This window comes from Heterocephalus glaber, unplaced genomic scaffold (assembly GCF_053883595.1).
Source record: "Heterocephalus glaber isolate CG9 unplaced genomic scaffold, H.glaber_assembly_v1.0 deba00001504, whole genome shotgun sequence".
Classification (NCBI taxonomy): Eukaryota; Metazoa; Chordata; class Mammalia; order Rodentia; family Bathyergidae; genus Heterocephalus; species Heterocephalus glaber.
In genome coordinates, this window is record NW_028258324.1 from 3,375,465 (window position 1) to 3,402,317 (window position 26,853).

Consider the following 26,853-nt stretch of genomic DNA (forward strand, 5'->3'; position numbering starts at 1 on the left):
TTGTGTCCAGAGACTTTGCCTGAGTCTGAGATTAAGGGTGACAGACTAACCTCACAAAAGATATTTCAAGGCAGGCTAATGTTGTGAAGGCTTTTAGCAAGATCTATGTTGAGAATCGAGAGCAAAGAGCCCAGCAAAATGATTTAAAATGTTTTGAGTTTGGCCAGAAGGAAGCTCCAGTAAAACTGTGGACTGCAAAAGAGAGCAGAGATCTTTCTTTTTTTGTGTGTGGTACGGGGATCAAACATGGGTCCTTGCACTTGCACAGCAAGCGCCAAACCACTGAGCTAAATCCCCGGCCCAGAGCAGAGATCTTGATTGCTGAGAAGGAACAGAATAGAAAGATGGCCTGAGGGTATCACAAGAACTCTATACCCTCTGCAGCCTCAAAATTGCAAAAGTGAAAGTCTTTGTTTTGAGAAGAAAGCCACAGAGCACCATGTTCCAGAATGGTGGCAGCCTAGAGAATTTGTTCCTTGGGATTGGGTTCACAGTGCTCAGCGATCCAGGCACTCGACTCCTACAGCCAAAAGAGAAGGAAGCCTGGTTACTGCTCCAGCTGGTAACAGATATTGATATCATCCACGTGGTGCTGGTTTTAGGCACATGCAGAATGCAAGAGTTGTGAGGTCAGCAAGGCTTCCACCTACATTTCAGAAGGCCTGGGAGGCCAGGCAGTGTGCCCCTGAGAGGGAAGTGTATGGAGCGGAGTGTGAAGCTGAAGGTGCAAGGGAGGCTCCAGAAGTTTGGAGAAGCCAGGAATGTGGATCGTTTGAGGAACACTGCAAGGAGAAAGCAGAGCCAGCCCCAGAGAGAAACTATGGGAGCTATAACCACCACAAGTGCCATAGAGGCAGAACCATCCAAGCCCTTTGGAGATTACAACGTGCCACAGATTGCCAGGGATGCCAGAAGTGGAATTATGGGATTTAAGGTTTGCCCTGCTGAAATTTGGACTTGCTTTGGTCCTATTCCTTTGTATCCCTGTTTGTAACTTTTGGAATGGAAAAGTCTATCTTGTCCCACTGAATGTTGGAAGTGTTTAACTTTCTTTTCGTTTGTACAGGGGCTCGCAGCTAAGTTTACCTTAAATCTCAGAGGAGACTTTGGACTTGAACTTTTTAGAAATGCTGAAACTGTTAGGACTTTGGCAACTCTTGGAAGTGGAGTAATTGCCTTTTTCATAAAGGAATGTGCCTGAGTCTTTGTGGGGCCGGGGCGGAATGTTGTGGCCTGTGTCTAGATGTTCCCTCAAAGCCTCAGGTGCCTGAGTCTGTCATGTGTGATGCTGGGATTAAGGGTGTGTGATTACTAAACCACTACATGTGAGGGATTGGTTTGGCACAGCCCTAATCCAGGTAGTCTGGATGGAATAAAAGGGCCAGAAAGACACTTAAGGGCCCTTGTTGCTTTTACTACCACGTGGGTGCCATAAACTGTTTATCCTCTGCAATGTCCCTCTGCCATGTGCTACCCTGCCTTGGACCCAACCAATTATGAACTGAAACCTCTACAAACTATAAGCCAAATAAACTTTTCCCCCTTAAAAAAAAAAACAAACCTGTACATTTCATCAAGAGGAGCTTGATGTACATTAAGAAATTCCTGGGCTGGGGATTTAGCTCAGTGGTTTTACTGCCTGCCTTGCAAGCGCAAGGACCCAAGTTCGCCCAAGGACCCGAGTTCGCCCAAGGACCCAAGTTCGCCCAGTACCAAAAAAGAAAAAAAAGAAATTCCTGAGCCGGGGATTTAGCTCAGTGGTTCTGGCGCCTGCCTTGCAAGCCAAGGTCCTGAGTTCAATCCACGGTACCAAAAAAAAAAAAAAAATCCTTCCAGGCCAGGGATTTAGCTCAGTGGCACAGCATCTGCCTTGTAAGCACAAAGTCCTGAGTTTGATCCCTGGTACTGCCAAAAAAAAAATTCCTACCAACTCTGGGTTTTGTTAATGTTATAGTTTCTTTAAAAGGCAGTATTTTTTATTTGCTTAAGACAGGGTCTCATTATGTAGTTTAGGATGGCCTTGAACTCACTATGAAACCCAGTCTGCCCTCAAATTTGCATCCTACCTCAACCTCCCAAGTGCCGAGATTACAGGTGTGGTGCCACCACATGTGGCCAAGAAGCAGTACTGTTAATATGAGCCAATAAAAAAAAAAATCTTGGTTGAAATCTGACTGCACAGTGTCATACTGCAGATAAGATACAGTAATCTCAAAGCATATCTATCCTTGGGAAAAACAATAAAATATCCCCAAAGTCAAGTTATTACACTATTATTTTTCCCTTCTTTTTTCTGATTAAACCCCATCAACATTTCCACCACTTAGTAACTGACTGCTTAGGGCTAGTTCCCTATTTCAAGGCCTTCCCAGAGTCCCCATTAGGCCCTTCAAGTTCCCTCCTGGTACTTCACATTTCTCTCTGCTTTGTTCAACACACCCTTTCTAGGTTTCCTTCTGCCAAAATCCAATAACCTAAGAACATTACTATATTTGTCTTATTCATCGTTGTCAGACAAGCACAGGCACCAGCACATAAATTATGTGTTCAAATAACAAATTGTTGCTGGGTGTGGTGGCTGGGGCAGGAGAATCATTACCCTGTTCAAGGCCAGCCTGAACTACACAGTGAAAACTTGTCTCACAAAACCAAAACAAAACCAAAAACAGGACCAAGGATTTAGCTCAGTGGTTCCACTGCCTGCATCGAAAGTGCAAGGTGCCGAGTTCGATCCCCAGTACCAAAAACAAAACAAACAAAAAAGCAAATAAAAAAACCCTCTTCCAGAATTATAGAAATTCTGTATGTCAACATAAGCTTCAATTATCTGTAACAACAGGAAGCACTAAAATTCAAATCCTTGGGCCGGAGATTTAGCTCAGTGGTTCTGCTGCCTGCCTCAAAACGAAAGGACCCAAGTTCAATCCCCAATACCAAAAAATAAATAAATAAAAATTTCAAAAAGAAGAATTTCAGATGATCACTGGGAGTGGTTGCACATCCACCTATAATCCCTGAGGCTGGAGGAGTGCTGTAGTCTGGAATACAGTGAGACCCTGTCTCAGAAAACCATTAATTAATTCATTCATTCCTTCAGATCCTCCTGAATTTAAATGCTCGTATTTTAGATAATTCTGTAAGTGTAATTGGCCAATAGATTAGTTCACAACAGTTAGAAAAAATGTGGTAAAATGGAGGATATGGACTGGGTGTAGCAGCCCACACTTACAATCCCAGCCCTGTGGGAAACTGAAGCAGGAGAACCACAAATTTGAGCCAAGACTAGTCAATTTAGCAAGACCCTGCCACAAAATAAAGGGCTGGGAATGTAGCTCAGTGCAAAGGCCTTGATTTCAATCACCAGTGCTGAGGGGCAGAGGGTGCAGGTGGGGTGGTGTTAATCCCAGAACTCAGGAGGCCAAAGCAGGAGGATTACAAGGTCAAGGCCTACCTGAGCTACACAGGGAGTTCAAGACTAGCCTGGACTATGTAGCAAGACTGTCTCAAAAAGGCCTGAGGGACAGAGTGAGGAGGACGCCCCCCGCCGCCGCCGCCCACCAGCTGAAGGCTGGGCCGAACAGACTGCTTGCTCCTGCTTGCTCCAGCTTGCTCCACCAGCTTTCCACCAGCCACCAAGACAGGGTGAGGAGCTGCCCCTGGGCAGACCCAGCAGCTGACGGCTTGGCCACGAGGGCGCCTCCAACAATCCCCCACCACCACTGGCCTCTGGCCTTTTGGCTGTGCAGCTACTTGGTTACACACTGCAGAGGCACAGGGGGACAAAACCCATTGTCCTGAGCTCCAGAAGTGAACAACAGGGAGAGTCCCTGTCTCAGGCTCCCTGATGAAAACAAGCCCACTGGAAAAGTGAAGGGAATCTCTGCAATAAAGGCACACCAGACCACTGTGATTGGTAAATTGGAGGGATTATCAGCTCCAATTGGAAACTGGACTTTCTTCAGGGGAAAAGCAGCTGAAACCTGCAGTAGAAACTTGCAGAGTGCAACCCAGCAGGAGGACAGGGAGCTCAACTTGGGACTTGCAATCAGAAATCTGCCTTAATCTCTGAAGTCTGGGACTTGCTTACTGAGACTCACTGACTAATAACTGCACACTGCTGCCCACGTGGTCTATTGTGACAGCAGAGACACACCTTGAAGGAGGGCCTTTATTTTTTTTTTTTGAGGCCCTTTATTTTTTAAAGGTGATAGATTAATAACTACCACAAATTGTCATTCTTTAAGAGGTATTTGATGCTATGGTGTTGCTGATTGTATGACTTGGGCTAAGGTGTCATAACTAACCTGAACAGTTTTCCTTCCTGGTATAATGAAAATGAGATAGCCTCAGAGTCATTCGAGACTCAAAACCTAAAGACCAGCTATATCTGGTAGACACCTCTGAGAAGCAATCATTCCATAAGGGTTTTAAATAGATCAACAAAGATACTTACAATAAACAACTTCATAATATCAACCCAGGAACTAAACCAAGGACAGTACCAAAAACAAAAATGAGAAGACATTTAAGCAAGTCACAAACCCAGACTTCCACCCCACAAAAGGCAATTTCTGGGGGAAATGAGGTGCAAAAGTCTGATAATCAACCACCTGGACACCCTGAACTGACAGCACAGGAAATAACAAAACAGATGAATGAGGTTCTAGAAAAATTCAAAGCAGAAATAATCTCCCAGATAACTACAGAGAGATGGTGAGCAGAGTGAAAGACATGATTAGAGGCTCTAGAACAGAAACTGATAAAAAAAAATAGATGAGCTCAGAAACATGCTGAAAGCCAGGAATGCCCAGCATAAGAAAGAAATGGAAACCATGATCGCCCAACGTAAGAAATGGAATCCATGAAACAGATTCAAACAGATATTCAGGAGATTAAAAACTCCACTGAAAACATGCAGAGCAGATTAAGAGAATCTGCAGATAGAATATCAGATATAGAAGACAGGATTGCGGTTAAGGACCATGAAAACAGAGATTTCTTAAAAATAGTAAGGGACCATGAAAAATCAATTCAACAGCTGCTAGATGATGCAAAGAAGAATAACATAAGACTGATAGGAGTCCATGAAAAAATAGGAGAAAGTACAACTGACATAAAAAAACTGTTCACAGAAGTATAGTAGAAAACTTCCCAGACAGAGGAGAATTGTACGTACAGATAAGCGAGGCATATAGAACTCCACACAGTCATGATCAAAAAAAATCTACACCTAGGGCCGGGGATTTAGCTCAGTGGTTCCGTCGATTGCCTTGCAAGTGCAAGGACCTGAGTTCGATCCCTGGTACCAAACAAACAAACAAACAAACAAACAAAAATCTACACCTAGTCATATAATAGTCAAGATCCCAGAAACCCAACAGAAGAACAAAATCCTACAGGCAGTTAGAGAAAACAAATCACCTATAAAGGAAAGCCCATCAGAATCACGGCAGACTTCTCAACACAAACCCTCAAATCAAGGACAGCCTGGAATGAAGTATTTCAAGCCCTAAAAGAAAATAACTTCCATCCTAGACTGTTGTATCCTGCAAAATTATCTTTCAAAATTGATGGGGAAATTAGATACTTCCACAACAAAAAACACCTGAGAAATTTCATGAGCACCAAACCAGCACTCCAAACAATTCTAAGCAATATCCTAGAAAAAGGCAACGAAGGTCACAACTCCATGAGGCTCAACAGAGGGAAGCCACCAGACAAGGTAAGAAACTAAAGGGAAAGGGGGATAAAGAAATAAGAGCCAACAAAAGTAAAACATCATGACAAGGATGAGTCGGTATCTCTCAATTATAACTATCAATGTTAATGGCCTCAATTCACCAATCAAAAGAAGTAGACTGACAGAATGGATTAAGGAGCAAAATCAAAAAGGCCGGAGGGTATTGCTTAAAATAGTGCTCTTCAAGCCACATAGAGTCGTAAAGCAGGGCAACAAATTTCCCAAGGTACACCTCAAAAATCCTTTTGGAGGAAAGCCCTTAGTCACTGCACAGGAAGCTCAGCACCTAAGCTATGTAAAACAGAAAACCAAGACATCAATTAAAGAAATAAAACAAGTTTTAAGGCATAAAGAAGCTGGGCACATGCTTGTAATCCCAGCTACTCTGGAAGATGGGGTGGAAGGACCACCAGTTCAAGGCCAGCCCAGGCAACAGAGCAAGATCTTGTCTTATGTTTGTTTGTAGACAGGGTCTTGCTACTTACTGTACTACAGGCTAGCCTCAAACTCATGAGGATCCTGCCTCAGTGTTCCAAATGCTGGGATTACAGGCATGTGCTACCATGCCCAGCTTGCAAAATCTCGTCTTAAAAACAAAGCCTAGGGCTGGGGATTTAGCTCAGTGGCTCCAATGCCTGCCTCAAAAGTGCAAGGACCCAAGTTCGATCCCTGGTATCAAAAACAAAACAAAACAAAAACCCTTGAGAACACAATCCACAATCTTCAGTTATCTAGAATTCAATCATACTATTTCAGTGGTTCACAGTTGCAATTTTCTCTACTGGGAGCCATTCTTCTCCCACCCTAAACACACATGAAACCCATGAAAGCTCACAAGATAACCCATAAGAGCATCCTCTTGAGGTAAGGCTATCAGGACTATAAATCTGATACTAAATGCCAAAATACTACGGTATTTTTTCCCCCAGTCAGATCTAAAAGGAACAAAACCAGAACCAAATTTTGTTCAAACAACCTGTTTGAAAGGAAATATAATCTCCATAAGCTTCTTCCTTTCTCCAAAACCAATTCCATACTACTAAAATGAATAGAGGTCTAGGGATGTGGCTAGTGGTAGAGCACTTACGGAAAATGCATGAAGCCCTGGGTTCAATCCTCAGTACCAAAAAATAGATAAAATGAATAGAATATTTTGTGCTTCATTAATTCAAAGGAAGAAAATCCCTGTATTAAAAGTATGTTTCTCAAAAAAAAAAAGCCCCTTAAAAATAACCTGTTTCTTGCTGCTCTTGCCATTGTTCAAGACAGCCTGGCAACCCATCCCCTAATAAAGGCCTAGTCTCGAGTGTTCGTGTTAAAAAATAAAATTACCTGTTTCAGTACAATTGGTAGAAAACTATCCTATTGGGGAGTGTTTTAACTTGTATGCACAAAGCCCTGGACTTGATCCCTAGCACCACAAAAAATCAAAACAACAAAAAAGTAAATATTCTAAGGTTAACATTAAAAGAATGCACACAATGAGGATTTGGCTTTAAATAGACTGATTCCGTACTACCATTGCCCCCAAAACAATGATTGTCTGCAGAACAAGCTTACAGAGAAGGATTAACTAAGAGATAGTCCCAGTGAGTTGCCTAATGCTCTCATTTTAGGCAGGTACCAGAAGCTATTTCTCTCAAGGTTCCACAACTTTTTTTTTGGTACCGGGGAGGGGCGGCATCACTGAACTAAATCCCTGGCCCATACAACTTTTTAAGAAAACAAGTAACTGAAGGATTTACCTGGATCCACTTATAAAACTTTTCAGGGTGGGGCTTGAATATATACATTTAGATTCTTTTCAATTAATGTGAAATTCACATAACAAGTCAACTTTTTGGACGCAGGGTCTACCCCTCACTGTGGCCTTAAACTCACTATGTAGTCCACGCTGGCCTTGAATTTGTGATCTTTCTGCCTCAGGTTCCCAAGTGTTGGGGTAACACGAAGTGCTGGGATTCTAAGTGTCCATCACCACACCTGGCATCAAGTCAACCTTTTTAAAGTGTATAATTTAGTGGTACTTAGCATATTAAAAATGTTGGCCAACTACCATTTCTATCTGGTTCCAAAACATTTTCATCCCCACAAAGGAAAATGCTAGGCTCATTAAGCAGTCAGTCCTTTAGTCATCCCTCTCAATATGTAACTACATATTTGCTGTCTGTATGAATTTACCTATTCTTGATTTCATATAGTCTGTAGCCATTAATGCCTGTCTTCTTTTGCTTCATGTAATGTTTCCAAGGTTCATCCATGTAGCATGTATCAGAACTTCATTTTTTTGTTGTTTTTGTTTTTCAGACAAGAGTCTCACTATGGGGCCGGGGATTTAGCTCAGTGGTTCTGGCGCCTGTTGGAGCAAGCACCAAGTCCCGAGTTCAATCCCCAGTACCAAAAAAAAAAAAGAACAACAACAAAAAAAGGAGTCTCACTATGTAGTTCATGCTGGCCTGGAACTCACAGCAATCCTCCTACCTTAGCCTCCCAAATGCTGGGATTATAGGCATGTGCACCACCACGCCCATCAGGACTTCATTTTCAGAGGTAGGAAGAGCTCCTCCAGTTTGAGGTCATCCCAGATTACACAGTGAGTTCAAGACCAATCTGAACTACATATAGAAAGCGTGTTGCAAAATAATTAAAAAAAAAAAAAAAAAAAAAAAAGGACTTAATTTTTCCCCCTTGTACTGGGGGTTGAACCCACAAAGCAATGAACTACAACTCTGGTACTTTAAAAAAATTTTTTTATTTTTGGTGCAGTGTCTGCCTGGCAAGGGCAAGGCCCTGAGTCTGATTCCCGGTACCAAAAAACAAAATTTATTTTGAGACAGGGTCTCATTACATTGCCCAGGTCAAGCCTCCTCCTTCCCCCAGCCTCCCCAGCAGCTGGGATTACAGATGTATACCATTGTGCCGAGCAGTATTTCATTTTTTAAATGACTGAATAATATCCCACTGTAAATTTTGTACCATTTTTGTTTATCCATTCATCCCGATGAACATATGAATAGTACTATTATGAACATTTATATGCAAATTTTGTTTTGTGTACCGGCTTTCAATTCTTTTCAGTAATAAACCAGAAGTGGAGTTACTGGGTAATAAGGCAATTCTATGTTTATCTACTTCAGGAACTGCTAGACAATTTACCATAGTGCATACTTAAATATCTTTCCAATCATGAAGATATACCAAAGATCTACTGTTAAGTAAAAAGCCTAGGAGGCACCAGAGGTACCGTGTAATAGATTATATGAAGAAAAGGAAAATAATACATGCACACAGACACAGCATCTCTGGAAGCACACAGTGCTTTTTTCTGAGCAAGGACCTAAGTGGCATCTTTTTATACTCCACCCTTTCTGCACTGTATTCCATATACAAAAAGGATCTTCCCTCTTGCTATAAATTTTAAAACTCCAATGGAAACAGTACTATCAGAGAAAGAGGTTGGAGAGAGAGAATATGAATGGGTTGTAAGCTTTACTGAGTGTGGTTGTGCAACACTCAGGAGGCTGTAATCTCAGTACTAGGGAGGCTGAGGCAGGAGGATCGCTATGAGTTCCAGGCCAGCCTGAACTACATAGTGAAGACCCCGTCTCAAAAAAATCAAAAAAGTAAGCCTTACTGTAAAATTTTATTTTTACCAAGTGCATGTATTTTTATTTTTTGGTGGTACCGGGGATTGACTCCAGGCCCTTACTAAGCAAGTGCTCTAATACTGAACACGTTTTTAAATTTTTTTTTTGGTGGTTGTTGGTTTCTTGAGACAGGGTTTAACTACGTAGTTCAGGCTCGTCTTGAATTCACAGCAATCCTCCTGCCTCAGCCTCCTGTCTCAGCTCCCTGGGTGCTGGGATTACAAGTATGCAACATATGCCTTGTTTGCTTTTGTGTGACAGGATCTCACTATGTAGATCAGGCTGGCCTTCAACTCGAAAGGATCCTCCTGCCTCAGTCTCTTGAGTGCTGGGATTACAGGCTTGTGCCACCATGCCTTGCTGCACTTATTTTTTTTAATAAAAGTTGAAAAAAACGTTTGGCAGGACTAGAATCCTAATCATACCTCAGCTCATGATTTGTAACTGCCAAAACGTATCTATTTTTCTGTCTCTTAGATTCTTCACTGCTAACCAAATTAGGAAAGAATTTTTGCAGCAGAAATTCCCTTTATATTTTCCTTCATTAAACTTTCCTTTTTTCAATATTATTTGTTTGCTCCTCTCTGCTAAGGCACCTCATCAGAAAACATGTGGATAACCAATCTAAGAGTCTTCCTTCTCTATGTCAATCTAGTTTTTATTTACTCATTAAATTATTTCTTTAAATCACTGTGGAAATGTCTTTCTCCCAAGAAGGCTTTAACATTCATGTTCTTTAGGCAACTATGTTTGGCTTGCTACCATCATTGCTGTAAAATATCTGAAATAAGGAGTGTTGCTTTATTATACAATGAGCTCTGGTTTTCAGGAATTATAAATTTTATCCATGTCTCAATAATATAAAAAAGAAAACCCTAAATTTCCATTTTGGAGGAAGACTTTATATAACTTACCATCAACTAGTAATGACTAAGTCCATGTAAATAACAACTAGGTAGTTGAGGGAGGTTTATTTCTCTATTTTTTTTTTTTTGGTACTGGGGATCGAACTTGGGTCCTTAGCTTGCGAGGCAGGTGGTAGAACCACTGAGCTAAATCCCCGGCCCTTTTTCTCTATTTTAATGAAAGTTTTTCTAAAATGCATATAAAACATAGGAGGGGGAGGGGGAGAGGTATAAGGCCCGACTTACTCTCTGGGTTACGCAGTGAGTTGAAGGCAAGCCTGAACTATGTAGAGACCCTGTCTAAAAAAAAAGAAAACACCAGGATTTAGCTCAGTGGTTCTGCTGCCTGCCTGGCAAGTGCAAGGTCCTGAGTTCCATCTCTGGTACCAAAAAAAAGCAATCAAAAAAAGAAAACATAACAGAAAACACCAAAAAATCAAAACAACAAAACCCCAGAAACAAAACAATGAATACAAAAAATTTTAAAAACCTTCATGAGCAGTGGACAACTGAGTCATTAGTGGTTATGATGAGTTCATATTTCCTCAGAATATACATAATCTCTCTTCCATAGGGAAAAGGAAATGGAAGAGACTATTTACGTACCTTACAAATGTACTGCAAAACACAGGCTTGTACAAAGTACCTTGAACTTCTTAGATGAAAGGCTACAAAAAAATAAGAAAAATAAAAAATTACATCTATTCCCTTTATGAGGAAAAAAACAAAGCATAGGCTGTGAATAAATAGGTTTACCCAAAGAGTTCTGAGAGAAAAAAGGTACAGTATATTTTTCCCCAGTACTGAGGACTGAAACCAGGGTCTCAAGAATGCTAGACAAGCCAGGCGAGATGGCACACGTGTAATCTCAGCACTCAGGAGGCTGAACAGATGGATTATAGTGCTCAGCATGGTGATACATGTCTATAATTCCAGCATTTGGGATGCTGAGTCAGGACTGCTGAGTTTTAGGCTGGCCTGGGCTACACAGTAAAACCCTGTCTCAAAAAAACAGAATACAGGGCCGGGGATTTAGCTCAGTGGTTCTGCTGCTCCGCCTGCCTCGAAAGCACAAGGTCCTGAGTTCAATTCCTGGTACCAAACAAAACAAAACAAAAACACCAGAATACAAAAACAAAGGGAAAAAAAAAACAGATTGCTAGGCAAAAACTCTATCCCTGAGCTACATCTCCAACAATCCATTCCTTTTTTGCAGACAGGGTCTTCCTAAATTCCCCAAGCTGGCCTTGAACTTTGCCTCCCCCTGCCTCACCCTCCTGAATAGCCAACTTTACAGATACGTGCCACCATTTCCAGTGACTATTTAACTTTTATATACCATGAAGTTTATCACATTGGCATCCTTCATTTGATCAATTTTACCTTTCAAATATCATAATTATCCATGCATGGCTAAATGTTGCCCTTTTAAAAAATAATAATTAAGGGCTGGGGATTTAGCTCAGTGGAGTCGTGCCTGCCTTGCAGGTGCAAGGTCCTGAGTTCAATCCTTGGTACCAGAAAATATACTAATAACAATAATAATAATAAAAAAAAATGAGCCAGGGATTTAGCTCAGTAGTGCCGCTGCCTGCCTCACAAGTACAAGGTCTCCAGTTCAAACCCCAGTACCAATACATAAATTATAAATAAATAAATAAGCAGAGCATGTTAATGCACACCTATAGTCCCAGTTACTGAGGAGGCTAAGGCAGAAAGATCCCAAGTTCAAGCCCAGCTAGGACAACTTAAGAAAACCCTGTCTCAAAAAAAGAAAAAGAAAAAAAAAAGCCAGATGTTGCAAACACCTATGATCCCAGCATCTGAAAAGCTGAGGCAGGAGGACTTCAAAGGCAACACCAGGCTGGGCAATTTAGTGAGCTCTGTCTCAAAACTAAACTAAATAAAAAGGACTAGGCTTAAGGAGGGGAAAAAAAGGCTTAGCCAGGTGCTGTGGCACATGCCTATAATCCCAGCACTGGGAGGCTGAAGCAGGAGAATCACTCCAAGGAGAACCTATCTCAAAAGAAAAAAAAAAAATTCAAACCAAGTATCATGGTATAATGCCTGTAATCTATCTAAAAGCTCTAGAGACTGAGGCAGAAGGATCACAAGTTAGAAGCCATCATAAATTACACAGTGAGTTCAAAGCTAATCTGTAGCACAGAGCACTCTCTCAAATAAAATAAAACAAAGCCTGGCATGGGGGCACACACCTGCAAACCCAGTACTGTGGGAGGCTGAGACAAGGGAATCAAAACTTCAAGCTCAGCCTGGGCAACTTAATGACTTAGTGAGACTCTGTCTCAAAATAAAGAAAGAGCTGGGGATATAGCTGAGTACAAAGGCCCTGGCTTTAATCCTAGCACCTTTCCCTCCATAGCAAAGTTTGAATTTTACAGTGATCACCTATATCTCTAACATATATACTATGGCGAACATCTGAATGACTTACCTTATCAAATTACATTTCCCTTTTTGTTTGAGACAGACTCACTGTGTAGTCCAGGATGGCCTTAAACTCCCAATGTAGCTCAGGCTAGCCTAGAACTCTTTTTTGTTTGTTTTTTGTTTTGTTTTGTTTTGGTTTTTTTTTTTTTGGTACGGGGGATCGAACTGGGGTCCTTTCGCTTGTGCAGCAGGTGGCGAAACCACTGAGCGAAATCCCCAGCCAACACATATATTCTTACCACTAACAAGTTTAAGGGGTCACGGATTTAGCTTAGTGGCTCCGCTGCCTGCCTCACATGCACAAGGTCCCGAGTTAGATCCCCAGTACCAAAAAAAAAAAAAAAATCCCCAACCAAACCACTAACAAGTTTAAAATATAGTTAGTTGTAAAGCTGGGGATGAAGCTCAATGGTAGAGCATTTGCTCTGCATAGATACGGGGCGGGGGGGGGGCACCAGGATGACACATGACAGGACATTTGAGGATTTTTTTCTTTTTGTTGTTGTTGGTTTGGTTTTTTTTTTGGTACAGGGCTCAAACTCGGGTCCTGGCACTTGCAAGGCAGGCGGCAGAACCAATGAGCTAAATCCCCGGCCCTCTTTTTTTTTTTCATTGGTAGTACTGGGGATTGAATCCAGAGTGCTCTACAACACTGAGCTACATCCACAGCCCGTTTTATTTTTTTAGTCTGAGACAGGATCTCATTAAGTTGCCCTAGTCTGAGCTGGAATTTTTGATCCTCCCGCCTCAGCCTGCTGAATCATTAGAATTACAGGCCTCACCACTGCACCTGTATGGGCAATTTTTAAATCCAGTGATTATATACCACTTATTATCACCAGTACATACCCATTATTCAATTAAATACAACGTGCTGTCCATGAAATCTATCAAACCCAAATGAACTTTCTTAGAAATTGAAATATCAGTTTTACAGAATTGACATAAACCCTTGTGCTCTCTGGGACAATTAAGAAGACCAAAAGTTAACTGGAGATGGTGGCACACACCTGTAAGTCCAGTACTTTGGGAGGCTAAGGAGGCCAACTGTAATTTTTTTGTTTTTGTGAGACAAGGTCTCACTATATGAAGTTCAGGCTAGCCTCAACTCACTATGTAGTCCAGGCTGGCCTCAAACTTGCAGAGATCTTCTGGCCTCAGCCTCCTAAGTGCTGGGATTATAGGGGTGTGCTACCACACCTGGACCAATTGTAATTTTGAGCCTAGCCTGGGCAATTTAGAAGCTGTCTTAAAATAAAAAGTGCTGGGAACGTATGAATGCCTTAGGTTCAATCCCCAGTACTGGCCAAAAAAAAAAACCCCTACACACTGGACCAGGGATTTAGCTCAGTGGTGCCGCACCTGCCTCCTAAGTGCAAGGTCCTGAGTTCAATCCCCCGTACTGCGCACACACAGGCACACACACACACACACACACACACACACAAAACCCCATGGTGACCTAAAGTAGCACACAATCTATCTTTCTCTCTCTGTCTCTCTTTTTTTTCCTCCCAGTACCAGGGATCGAACTCAGGACCTTGCACTTGCCAGGCAGGCACAGTGCCACTGAGCTACATCACTGGCCCTTCTCTCTCCTGTCATCCCAGGTTGGACTCCACTCCTTCAAAAGCACCTTAAGATCTGTTTTTACTCTAATAAGTTAAACCCCACATGACTAGGATAAACTTTAAAGGAGTTAACAAACAAAAGTAAGCCAATGAAAAGAACAAAACCACTACCACACACACATGCACAGGCCACTATTTACTTGATAAATGCAGTTTCCCACTCATTCCAACCTAAATCAAAGCAAAAGGACCCACAGTTGCCCAAAAACATTTTCAACAGCCAAGTGTGGTAGTGCATGCCTGGTAAACCCAGCACTACGGAGGCTGAGGTGGGAGGATCACCCTGAGTTCCAGACCAGCCTGGGCTACATAATGAGAACCTGTCTCAAAAAAACCCCAATAATTCGGGTCGGGGATTTAGCTCAGTGGTTCCGGCGCCTGCCTCGAAAGCGCAAGGTCCCAAGTTCGATCTCCTGTGCCAAAAACAAAAACACAACAATTCAAAACAAAACAAAAAACACATTTTCGACAAACCTAAATATGCTGGTTTCAAAGCAGGGAATTTAAAGGGCCGGGGATTTAGCTCAGTACTTCTGCCGAGTTCGATCCCCAGTACCAAAAAAAGAAAGAAGCAGGGAATTTAGGCCTCCCCATGGATTGGTCCTTCACAAAGAGCCAAACACAAAGCCAGGACAAGGTCAGCAAGGGACCCTACACCTTCATTTCTCCTTCCCTCAACTGACTATAGCAGGACCATCCAGCTACAGACAGAAGTGTGCTGTGAAAAGTAAAGAACTGAAATTTGTTTGGCATATATATTTTTCAGACTCTCTCCATCTATGCACAATGTGCAAGGCATAAAAGAAGAAAACATTAGATAAACTGGAATCACTTAATTTTAGCTGACTCTAAGCCAGCTGTTTGGGACTACATGGAAAATACTTTAGGGAAAATTGTAGTTTTGGTCTACTCTGGACTAGATATACAATCCTGGGAAATTTCTTTAAGTCTATGGAACTGAGTTCCACACCTGCAAATGGGGTTGGTAAGTCCTAAAAGATTCCTTTTAGAATTTAAATTCTAGGTTTATGAAGAAATTGGTTGATAGCCTTATCCCTAGTGTCTTCTTCCTTCCAATACATGTTTTTATTTGAAAAGAAACTTTTTTTTTTTGGTACCGGGGATGGAACTCGGGTCCTTGCGCTTGCGCAGCAGGTGGTGAAATCACTGAGCTAAATCCCTGGCCCTGAATAAAAACTTTAAATCTAGCACTAGACTTTGATTCAAAGGAAGTTCCAGGGCTGGAGGTATTGCCCAGTGCTGGAGTCACACACACATGGGTTCCATCTTTTGTACCCATTTACTTTCTGTCACCAACAGCCTTCACTGCTTTACACAAGTAGAACATCGAGATAACATCAAATAAAAGTCCTCAATAAATCATTCTTTAAAATTAAGTACTAGTTTTGGGTTAGGCCTGGTGGTACAGGCCTATAATCCCAACTTCTCAAGAGGCTGAGGCAGGATGGTGAGCTCTAGGCCAGCCCAGGCAAAGTAGCAAGACCCTGTCTTGAAAAAAACAATAGTCTTGTATTTTCAGTTCAGATGCTACTTTTTTAAGTGCTCAAAACAGTACCTCCTCCAATCTAGCCATGCTGAAGATGACAATCACCTACATGGTTCATACTGCACATTCGACAGTGACACTAAATGACTGGAAAATTCTAACCCCATACAGTATCTTATATGAGGGGGTTTCGGTTGTTTCTGTATTTTTCCCCTTCAGATCTGGCAGAAAATATAATCTGATTACATACCTGCAAAAAAGTTTATTTCAAACAACCAAAAAGACAAAAAAAAAAAAAAATCCCACATATCAACAGTTAAAAATTTTTAAATGAGGGCTTTTTAAAAAGCACAACGAACCGAGGCAAAAAGGATGCCAATTTCCCGCTATAAAGTACTAAATATTTCTTAAAAACCAAATTTATTTGAGTGTAAATAGTGCAATTTCATGAAGGCGACTTGTAACTCTCATGAAGATAATTAGTAACTAAGGACAGATGTTTAAGCGACTCCTAATTAAGGACTAAGTAGAATTGTAACTTTTGATTAAGCATCATTTAAGTCATTAAAAAATGTTTTTTCAACTGGATACATACATTTTCCATCCAATGCAGTTCTAACCCCTACGATTGCACCATAATCTTTTACTTACACAATCTCCAAGAATACTGCCGTAAAAAAAAGGAAATCTATCCAAAGCATAACTGTCTTCAACCTGTACAAAACGACGATTCACGTTCCACATGAAATGTAAAAGGCAAAATGGAGTTGTGAAGAGTTTCTCTCCCGTCCGCAATCGGACAGTGTGCGCGCTCCACAGAAGCCCAGGAGCCCCCACCTAGGCCGGCGCGGCAGAGGGAGGAAGCGGCGGGGCGGGCGGCTCGGGCTCCAGCAGGCCCGGCTGGGAGGGGGAAGGGGTGCTGGAGACTACAGGGCGCGCTTCCGGGGACTGCGCGGGCGGGGTCGCCGGCGCGGGGCGCGGGACGTAGGGCCCTGGCCCGGAGTCGGAGTCAGAGCCAGGAGGCAGGGGCCAGGGACAGGGGGCAGGGGCGGCCGGGCGCGAGCAGCAGGTGGGGCGCGGCCGCGCCGGGCGGGTGGCCGGAAAAGTGCGGGCCAAGCGAACCCGGGGCTCTGCGGCTCTGGAGGGACCCCTCTTGCTCACCTCAGGCGACGACCAGTCTGGCCTCACGACGAGGACTCCGGTCCGCGAGTCGCAAGCTCGAAGTGTAGACCGGATAGCTCCGGAGTCAAAGGCGGACTAACGAGAAAACCGACGGAGGACAGCGGGCTTGGGCGTGCGAGCGAGCGAGCGAGGGCGGGCGGTGGCGGGAGGGCGGAGAGCGACGTGCACGCCCCCGAGAGCCCAGCGGGCTCGAGCCAGCGCCAGTCGCGTCCTCGCGCACGCGCGCGCACTCATAGTTCAGCAGCGATAGCTCAGGAGCAAGTCCACGCCCTAAAAGACGCATAACCAATCATTGCAGCCGCGTGGGGTATCACGGGAACTCCGGGACTATAAAAGGCCGGGTTGCTATTTTGTACTCCGCGAGTCATTCATCCTTTAATTAAGTAGGGTGGAGTTAGGTGCGCGTGCGTACTGCCAATACTCCGCCCCAAACTGCCAACGTTTAGGGAGAACGGGGTAGACCCTCCTTGTTTGGTATTACGCGTGCGCACTGGTGGACCAGCCCCAGGAAGACCATACGCCTGCGCAGTGGAGACTAGGGTGACTGTCTTTGATGAGGCGCGGACCAATCATGGCGGAACCTTGGTTTGGGCAGTACTTGCAGGCTTTGCCCGCAACTGTGGTGGCCGCACTGGGAGCCCTGGGCAGCGAGTTCTTGCGGGAGTGGGAGGCGCAGGACATGCGCGTGACCCTCTTCAAGCTGCTACTGCTGTGGTTGGTGTTAAGTTTCCTGGGCATCCAGCTGGCGTGGGGGTTCTACGGGAACACGGTGACCGGGTTGTATCACCGCCCAGGTGAGGCTCCCTACGAACCTCTGTGAGCTGGCCGTCTCTACCCTTACCAGTTTGTACCTTTGGATTCTCCAGAAAACAGACTATACCACTGCTCCCCCCAGAGCCTTTTCAGGACGCTGTACCTTGTCACTATAACATTTTATACCAGAATCCCCACCAGTCCACCTATCACATTGTAGCTGTTCTTCAGAACCCTCGACAGACAAAACCAGTAGTCCGTTAGGACCCTATCACACGCTCTTCCGAACAATACTAGTGGCCCCTAACCTAACCTGAGCTGATCCCTGCTCAGATCCCCACCCCCAGCTTCAGCTCTGAATGTGTTCCTGCCTCCAGGTCTGGGTGGCCAGAATGGATCCACGCCTGATGGCTCCACACATTTCCCTTCGTGGTGAGTAAATTTGTCCCTACCTCAACTTCATGCGTGTCAGACAGTGTACACTATTGTGATTACAGACAAGGAAATTCTCAGAGTATGTAGTGGCCTTTGCAACATCTTCCAAGTCTGCATGTAGAGATTAGGCTTCAAGTTGGGGGTGACACCAGTGTCTGAAGAGTCATTGGCATGCTGTTTGGCAACTTTTGGGAGTGGGTAGAGTATTGTCATTTCAGAAATGCAGAGGCAGATCTATTGAGGGCAAGCCCATCAGTTGGAAAGGCAAGAGTTGGTTTACTATCAAGATATACCCCAAGTCCTAAGAGCCTCTCTTCTTAACATACCTCATCAGAATTACCTCCTCATCTGTAAAATAAGAACTCATCTGGGAGGCTGAGACAGGAGGATCACAAGTTTGAGCACAACCTGGGCAACTTAATGACTTAGCATGACACTATCTTACACTATCTCAAAAGGCGGGGGGGCGATATGTAGCTTGGTGCAAAGGCCGTGGGTTTAATCCCCAGGACAGGAAAGAACAAACAAAACTTCACTAATCAAGGCATTCATTCAGTAGTCCCTGAACTTTTACTACATGGCAGATGCCACACTAGGCCCAAAGAACAAGGACAACCCAAGCCCTGCTCACAGGGGAAGCAAGAGATTTATAAGGAGAGGAAAGCAGTGCAAGGGTAAGGGTCATCTGGAAACTGTTTCCCATGGCACCTAAACTGAGATCCAGGCCAGGAGATGGCATAGTGTACTGGGCAGGGGAAATGGATGGAACAATACCCATAGGAAAGGACAAGGGTGACATATTGGAAGAAGAGATAAGGGTATGATGGTGAAGTTTGAACATGAAAGCATAAACAGACTCAGCAAGGCTTTAGCCTGATCTAATTCCCCTTTATAACTGCCTGCTTAATGGCAGGTAGATAAAGGGGTCCAAGAGTAAAGGCAAATGGCCATTTAGAAAGACTGCCACACAGAGCCAGGGATTTAGCTCAGTCGTTTCACTGCCTGCTGCACAAGCACAAGGACCTGAGTTCGATCCCTGGTACCAAAAAAAAAAGAAAGACTGCTACTGCCCAGCTTTCTATCTTAGGCAACTGGGAAAGGGTGGCAGCATTATAAGGTGGAGAACCAGAAACAGATATATAGGGAGGAAATAGGGGGCCCACAGAGGGGTGTGGGAGATCAGCAAAGAGATTTAGATTATAGATTATAGGAGAGTTGGGGAGAGCTAGTCTCAGAAGCTATTCTGCTGACTATGAAATAATCTTTCTTTCTTCTCCATCACTTTCAGGGAAATGGCAGCAAATGAACTTCTCAAAACCCACAGAGAATAAGGGAATGCAGCAGCAGAAAGGTCTCCAGAGGCATCACTGGGAGAGCTGGATCCTACACTTTTTTTTTTTTTTTGAGACAAGGTCTCACTGTGTAGTTCAGGCTTGCCTTGAACTCACTGTGTAGCCCAGGCTGGCCTCAAACTCAACAATCCTCCTGCCTCAGCCTCCCAAGTGGTGGGATTACAGGTGTGTGCCAGCATGCTCCTACAGTGTCTTGCTGCTGCTCAGACCCCAAGAATGACTGCAAGGTGCCCAAAATTGGGTCAGGGAATACCCCAGTGCTTACAGGCCTGGGCCTCCATAGCCTTCAGCCTTGGCTCCGATAGCCCCAGGTACTGGGCGATTGAAGAGTTTGCCTCTACCCTAATCTAGGACTCTTAAGGAGAGAAAACATATTTCTTCTCTCTCAGGAGTCAAAGCGCAGGAGAAGCCTTGTGTCGAGGAGGCCCACAGTCCCTTTTCTGTCTTGACTTTTTCCTGTTCTCCCTTCTTATCCTCCTGGGATATGACCACATACACATTTGTCTCTCTGAGAGGAAGCCTGAGGTTGATCAGTTCTGGGATTTGTAAGGAAAGTCTGTTCTTGCCTAAACCCTGAATTTCTTTGGTTTTACTTGGTTGTCAGGGAGCCAAGTAATCTGGCCTGGACTAGGCTTACTCCATGTTTATTTAGCCAGCTACTGAAGTATAAGACAAGTTGTCCTTGCTAGCATCATCCAGATGGAGGCACCAAACATCCACCTTCCAGACCCAAACAGAGCTCCCCGTATGAGCCAGGCAAAGGAGATTATCATTTCCCAACTGTCTCATATTTCTCTGTCCTCAGGGAAAAGCAAGGTGTCTGAAAGAGACAGAGCCCACTAGCTGAGTCCCTGGGACTCCCACCCCTACTGTTTAAGTGCCCTTGGGGCCTTGGGTCTGTACCCTGCCCCCTCCTAGGGAGGTACGAAGCAGTTAGTGCAAAGTGGCTCCATCATGCACCGTAGTCTTACCATTTCCCATCTTGTTTTGGAACAGAGTCCTTATCTTGAGAGCCCACTAGCACTGTCTCAGCCCCTAAGAGCCCTCAACATGCAAGAGCTACAGGCCAGGCAGCCCTCGACCCTTTGTAATGGGCAGAAGATATTTCAAAGGAGTGGGTGGCAAATGTCTCCACAGAAACACTGCTTCCTGAAAGCATTGTGGCCCTAGATGTACCTCCTCTCTAATGGCTGTCCTGCTGCCTACCTCTGCTGGGCCATCTGCTACCTAAGTGTCCAACTGCCTGCTTCTTCGTTAGATGTCACATATCCCCATCTGGCACCCTTTGCCTTGGCAGATTGCAGCAGAGGTACACTGGAAGTCCCCAGGCCCACCCACTGACACCACCACATAGAATCAAGGGCTCACATTTTACCCAGGCACAACTGAAAGTATGGCTTATTAAACACAGAAGTGCATCAGTTGTGTGGTTATTTAAAAAGGACAAGTGTGTGTGCAAAGGCAGCTGGTGAGGGAATATCCTGAAGATTACTGCCCTTCAGGAGCAAAAATGCAATGGTTTGCAAAGGTGGAAAGTGGATGCCAGCTCCCTGGAGGAGTGGTGTGTGGGGGGCTGTTCAATAGGGGCAATATCCCTGTTGGTTTGGGTTTTGATTTTTCGTGGTACTGGGGATTGAACCCAGGGCCTTGCCCATGATGCTAGCAAGTTCCTCCTGCTGATCTACATCCCCAGTCCCCTTGTTGTTTCTTACAGACCTGGCCTACAAAAGGAACCTACTCTTAAGCTTGTATTGTAGGCCAACAGGTTGGTTGATATCTCAAGAATCCTGTAGACAAAGACCAATGAAGCTAGAGACCATTCCAAGTAAGAAGGAAGGAATCTTGTTTAATTTTTTTTCTGGAGTCAGTAAAGTCCAGTTATAGGCCCCAGGGGCAAAGTCAGCCCAGGTGGCAAGCATGCCATGATTTGCTACTGGGCAGCAGGCGAAGGCAATGGGAATGCAGAAGAGTGAATCCACATCTCAGCTGTCCCTGTTTACACATAGGAATAACTGAGTCAGTGCTCTGGTGAGTCAGGAATCATTCCTGTCCTGGGAAGAGGTCACAGTTTGCATTCATGGAAAGCAAAGTAGAGGAGATGGCGTAAGGCTATACTGACCATCTTTGAAAGGTGAGAAACCATAGTGAGGTCGGTTGGCCAGATGTTAGCCACTCACAAAGGTGAGCATTTGCTCCACAGCAGCACCTGGCAGAGTGGGATCGGTGGAATCAGGGACAGAAACAGGGCACTGAGTAAGCTGGTCTGTCAACCAGAAATGTGGTCTTAGAGTTAGAGGAGCCTATGTTGGGAATAGGCCAACCTATACTCAGCTGCTTGCCCCTCAGATAATTCTGCCTTGTCTTGACTAAGCTCTGTAGAATGTGTCCCAGGGCAAGACTCCTGGAGGGGAGGCCCCTGCCCCTGCCATCTTCACTTGAGAGCGTAGTAATTTGTGGGCACAAAGGGCATTTTGCTGACAATGGCCATTTGCTGCTTTCGCCGCACCTCCACTAGCAACTGTGTCCCTGGCCGGCTGTACTTGGAAGGTACATAACCCATCGCCACATTCTTTTTCAGGCAGGGTGATGGGCAGCCACTGGTCACAGTACCTATCCAACAACAGGCCATGTATCAACACCATCCTACCAGCCCAATGCCCCCACCCTTTTAGGGAAGGGACAAGGGTTTCCAGCGTCCTTGAACTACCTACCAATCACGGTGCCTTCTGTGCATAGGATGAGACTGTGTGCTCGCATTGGGGCCCCCTCACACATCAACCCCACACGCCTCCGCTCCACCTTGCCCTTCAGCTGGGGAACAATGACCGTGGCTCCTGGAAAGTCCATAGTAACTCGGCGGCGCTTCCCTAGGGCATGATACACCAGGCCTAAGTCCCAGCCCAAGAAGCCCTGGCCACAGAAGGCCCTACCTATGAGGACCCCAAGTAACATCCATCAAACATCATGGGCTATTGGAGACCAGAGGAGAATTGAGGCCTAATTGGCCTCTGTGAGCACAAAGGAGAAAGGCTGCACTCAGGGGTGATTATATATTACAGGGTCTAGGGAAAACTTAAGACACCTGAGATTAAGTTGTTATCAGAGTATATATGAATGGTATTGGAAAGCAGATGAATCTTGTGTTGCTCTGATTGCTTGTGCCTGAGTTTGGGGGAATAAAGGTAAGATGAGTCAGGGCCAGAGATTTGACTCAGTGGCACTGTGCCTGCCTTGAAAGCACAAGGTCCTAAATTCAATCCCCAGTACCAAAAACAAAACAAAAAAGGTAAGATGAGTCAGTTTGGGGAAGTGAGTCCTCTGCCTACTAAGAGCCAAGAGCCCCCTGGATGCCTGAATGTTAAACTGACTCTGTGTCTTTTTGTCATTCATCCTCATTCACTCCTGGGTCAGGGGGAACAAAGTAGTGGGTCTAGGTCCTGGAACAAGGAACAAGGCCAGCCAAGTGGTCGGCCACAGTGGTGTCCCAACATAGGGCTCAGGACCCAGGTTCACGTACAAAGACCCCTTCATTTGAGCTCCCTGAAGCTTTATTCCTTCCCTGTACTGCAGTCATCCAACTACCTCCCACCCCTAGAAGCCATGCTGAGGGTCCCTAATTTATAACAGCAAAAACACAGGGGCACCTTCAGGGAATGGAGGCTCAGGGAAGCTTAGTAACTTTCTCTAGCCTACACAAACTTAAGAGCAGTCATAGGTTGGCTGTCCTCATTAAAGTTCACACCAACCTCCAGGAAGATCCCATGAGTACTAGTCCAGCTCACCCAATGTCCAACTGAGGCTGCCCTCCACAGGTGTGGTATGTTCATCAATGTCGTTTCCATATAGACAGAGGCCTGCCTCCAGGCGAAGACTGTCCCGGGCTGCCAGCCCTGCCAGTTTCACCTCTGGGTTTTGTAGCAGAGCCATTGCCACGTGGACTGCCCCAGCTACTGGCACTGAAATCTACAAGGAAAACCAGAGCGCAGTGGGCAGTTGCCCCCAGAGTTTTGTGTCCTGCTATTCCACTTTTTTTTCCCCAGTACCGGGGATCAAACTCAGGACCTTGCAATTGTGAGGCAGGCATAGTGCCACTGAGCTAAATCCCCAGCCCCCTTTATACCTACTTGACATACCTCCACACCGTCCTCTCCTGTGTAGCCACAGCGAGTTACTCGACAGCCAGATACACCAAACACCTCCATCACAGCACTCGTCATGAAGGGCAGTTTCTTCAGGTCCTCTGCCACACCAGCCTGTAGCACCTGGGCTGCAGCAGGGCCTAGGTCCAGGAAGCCAGTGACCAAGCATCCTGGTCCCAGCACCTCCTCAAAACTGGACTATAGCCCTTTCTCAGGGACCAGAACAAGTTCTGAGCAAGTCCTTCTCTGCAAGTGGAAAAAGGTGTCCTTCCCCCCTAGGTCATGGACTCAATGGAACTTTGCAAGAGGGGGTGGGGGGCACGGGATACCTAATTTAGAATTATAGCACACAAATATCACACCATCTATGCCTTCTTCTTAGAATAGCTTCTGGGCTAAGCAGTAGATGAAGCCAGGAAGGCAAAAGCTGGCTCCAACTCCTGCCTAACCATCTCACCTTGCAGGGCTAGCAGAGCATTATCCACCACCTCCAGGCTCACATCACTCCCCCTGCTCTGAAGCTCCCTGACCTTGTCCTGAAAGGAAAGACAGAAACATCACATCAGTGTCTGGTATAGTACCACTTACTGACCACCTGCCATGTGCTGGATACTGCAGGGCTGAGCCATAAGACAGTGGACTGGTTCTCATCTTACAAGGTCACAACAGCTGCTGAATGGTAGGTATAACCTAAGCCCAAGACATATCTCTCACACTCTTAAAAAGGATGATCACTTAGCTGGGGATTTAGCTCAATGGCACCGTGCCTGCCTCACAAGTGCAAGGTCCTGAGTTACATCCCCGGTACCAAAAAATTAAATAAGACGATCACTTAGGGGCCAGGATCAACTTTACCTCCCTACCACCAAAGGCTGGCATGTTCTAAGGAAGATCTGCTCTTAAGTCTCATAGCAGTTCATTCACTAAGTCATCTTCTGAGCCCCTCACCTGTTCCAAGTCTCTCCTGGACAACCTGCTGCTTTAGAATGCTGCCTTAGGAATAGGAAGACAAAGTGCCTAAAATATGAATGGGCTGTACCTGCATGAGGGCCAAGTCCTTGTCCCAGCAGCCAGCATTGGATACCACATACAGGTATCCCTCAGAAGTATTGGTCACAATCAGGTCGTCCAAGATGCCTCCAGCCTCATTGGTAAACAGCGACAATGTCCCCTAGCATTAAAGTGTAGCATCTTTGCCCCAGGTCCAGAGAGCAAGGCCAAGGGTGAGTTTGACATACCCCTGGACTCACTCAGTCACCACCAACTCACAAATTCCCCCACGAATAGGGCTCAGGCTGTGCAAGTTGCAAGACTGGGAGGTCACATGAGTCGTATGTTAAAATGAAAGTTGATTCTACAGATCTAAAGCAGTACCTGAGAGTTCCATTCTTTATAAGCACCTGGGAGGCAGTGAGGCTGCTAGTTTAGGGCTACACTTTGAAGAGCCAGGAGGTAGGCAGCATGAAAATTCAGAGGACTGTTCATAGACCTTGGTTTCTGGTCTCCCAGTTTGATGTGGGTAGCCAGTTTGGCTAGGTTTCTGGAAATGACCCAAGAACTCTTATCTCTCAATACAGTAAGCCCTGAGAAGCTGTGTCTGACCCAATGCTTTGCCCTCAAGCTTGTGGCAGTGACTTGTCTCCCTTGCTGGCTCTTGACTGAAAATACCCATTGAGCAGAAATGAAAGAGCCCACCTGGTTTGGCTTTAGCTCCGCAATGTCTCCAACCACTAGACTTTCCATCAGCTTCACTCGGTCACAACCAAAGATCTTGGTCTGGGGAAGAGATGGAGAGCTTCAGGCTACTTCAGCCACTGAGCAAGCAGTTGCCCTCCCTGCCATCCACAGTCCAGTCCAGCCCAGAGGTGACTGACCAGTGTTGGTTCTATCGGTAACAGAAGCTCCACCTTTGGATTTCCCCACATCTCCCAGCCTAGGCTGTGAGTGGCTGAGGTCTAAGAACTTAGCAGTGTACTGAAATACTCCCTTTTCCCATTTATACCCACCCGGATGGATGAAAAGTATCGGTTCTGGAAAACACAAGACATTAGGGTATGTGGCTTATTAGCAGAAGGCAGGAGAGACTCAAGTTAGCCTGCGATTTCCTTGGCGCTGTAATCTGTCTACAACACCCGGGAGATCTCCAGCCCCTGTTGAGAAGGCTGTCTTCAAAATCCAGCTCTCAGCAAGCAAATCAGAAATGTGCAGTGCTGTGGACAGAAGGCAGTCCAGACCAGCAGTTGGCACTCCCTAGCTCACCTGCAGCATGTGGGACACGTCAAAGAGCGAACAGTGCCGGCGTGTGTGCAAGTGCGAATCCACGTGGCTGTCCCGGTACTGCACAGGCAGACTCCAGCCTGCAAATGCCACCATTCTCCCGCCATGGGCTAGATGAAAGTCGTAGAGCGGAGTCCTGCGGAGTACATCCTGTAGGCAGCTGTGTTTAGTACTACATACTGGGCCCTATTCCGTGGCTGTCTCCCTCCCCCACCCTCCAAGATCAGCACCAAATCCTATAGCACCCTTTATCCCACCTGTGCACAACTAAGTGAGCGACTCAGGGATGCAGGGAGTGCTGGCCGGCGAAAGCCCAGAAGGGTAGCCAAGCTCGCAGGTCGCTGCATTGTGCCTGCAACAACTGCAGAAGGCACACACAGGCCACCACTCTGCCAGGAACGCTGGGAGATGTAGTCCGAGCCACTAGTGGGTCACGTCTCTCTAGTACAAAGAGGTTTAGAGAAGGAGATGGGAAGCCCGAGGGCAGGCTGAGACCTGGAGCAGAAAATGCAGGGATTCCCCACAGCCTCTGTCTCTTCCCTCAGGGTAATCAGGCGACTCACGTAGTCCAGAGTGGATTGGGCAGAACCGGAGCTGAGGAGCTGGGGGTCAGACCTCTCCGTAATGAACTGCCCTGCCTCGAAAGGGCCAAAGTCCCACAAAGGGCTGAAAGGCCTGAATCACACATTCAGGACCTCAGGCAGATAAGAGGCAGAATGTGGTGGGGGTGGGGAGGTTACAGGAGGGTGGAGCCAGCCGGATAGGCAGAACACGACTGTAGCCTGGCCTCCTGTAGGGGTCTCTAGTTCTTTTGGGGGGTGGGGGTGGGGGGTG

At 45.5% G+C, this 26,853-nt stretch overlaps 3 protein-coding genes and 1 pseudogene across 13 annotated transcripts in view; 2 read left to right on the top strand and 2 right to left on the bottom strand.

The window, feature by feature from the left end:
• The window catches only part of Rhoa (ras homolog family member A), a 45,488-nt gene extending 28,262 nt beyond the window's left edge, over positions 1-17,226 (bottom strand). For 2 of the 5 annotated variants that reach the window (XM_087186070.1, XM_087186071.1), the window contains exons 1-2: positions 17,043-17,226; positions 10,899-10,960 (exon numbers count right to left, since the gene is read on the bottom strand). Coding sequence is in view for 1 of the 5 variants with exons in the window: in XM_087186069.1 (XP_087042195.1) it covers positions 7,922-7,952 (31 nt within the window). In the remaining 4 variants the exon portion in view is untranslated. Of the gene's footprint in view, positions 1-7,921; positions 8,097-10,898; positions 10,961-16,532; positions 16,781-17,042 lie in introns of those variants that run through there. The other 3 variants (XM_087186069.1, XM_087186072.1, XM_087186073.1) reach the window with 3 other exon arrangements.
• LOC147825210 (uncharacterized) lies at positions 15,967-17,348 on the top strand (annotated as a pseudogene).
• A 260-nt stretch (positions 17,349-17,608) lies between these two features.
• Positions 17,609-21,021, top strand: Tcta (T cell leukemia translocation altered). Its single transcript, XM_004834028.3, has 3 exons — positions 17,609-17,857; positions 18,194-18,248; positions 19,540-21,021. Exons 1-3 carry the CDS (start codon positions 17,617-17,619, stop codon positions 19,580-19,582), a joined length of 339 nt encoding a protein of 112 aa, XP_004834085.1. The 5' UTR covers positions 17,609-17,616; the 3' UTR covers positions 19,583-21,021.
• Positions 21,022-21,429: 408 nt separating this feature from the next.
• Positions 21,430-26,796, bottom strand: Amt (aminomethyltransferase). 7 transcript variants are annotated; one of them, XR_015440798.1, is made up of 10 exons: positions 26,277-26,796; positions 26,002-26,169; positions 25,438-25,518; positions 24,782-24,913; positions 24,200-24,278; positions 23,737-23,882; positions 23,386-23,566; positions 22,315-22,470; positions 21,723-22,213; positions 21,430-21,595 (listed from the first exon to the last, which is right to left on the bottom strand). XR_015440798.1 is itself a non-coding variant. In XM_087186065.1 (10 exons), exons 2-10 carry the CDS (start codon positions 26,364-26,366, stop codon positions 21,534-21,536), a joined length of 1,095 nt encoding a protein of 364 aa, XP_087042191.1. In that variant the 5' UTR covers positions 26,367-26,460; positions 26,583-26,796; the 3' UTR covers positions 21,430-21,533. The 7 variants fall into 7 exon arrangements, 6 of the variants coding, with proteins under 6 accessions (XP_087042191.1, XP_087042189.1, XP_087042194.1 ...); XM_087186065.1 differs by lacking the exon at positions 21,723-22,213 and having other exon boundaries at positions 26,277-26,460; positions 26,583-26,796; XM_087186063.1 differs by having other exon boundaries at positions 21,430-22,213; positions 26,277-26,460; positions 26,583-26,796.
• Positions 26,797-26,853: the final 57 nt, after the last annotated feature.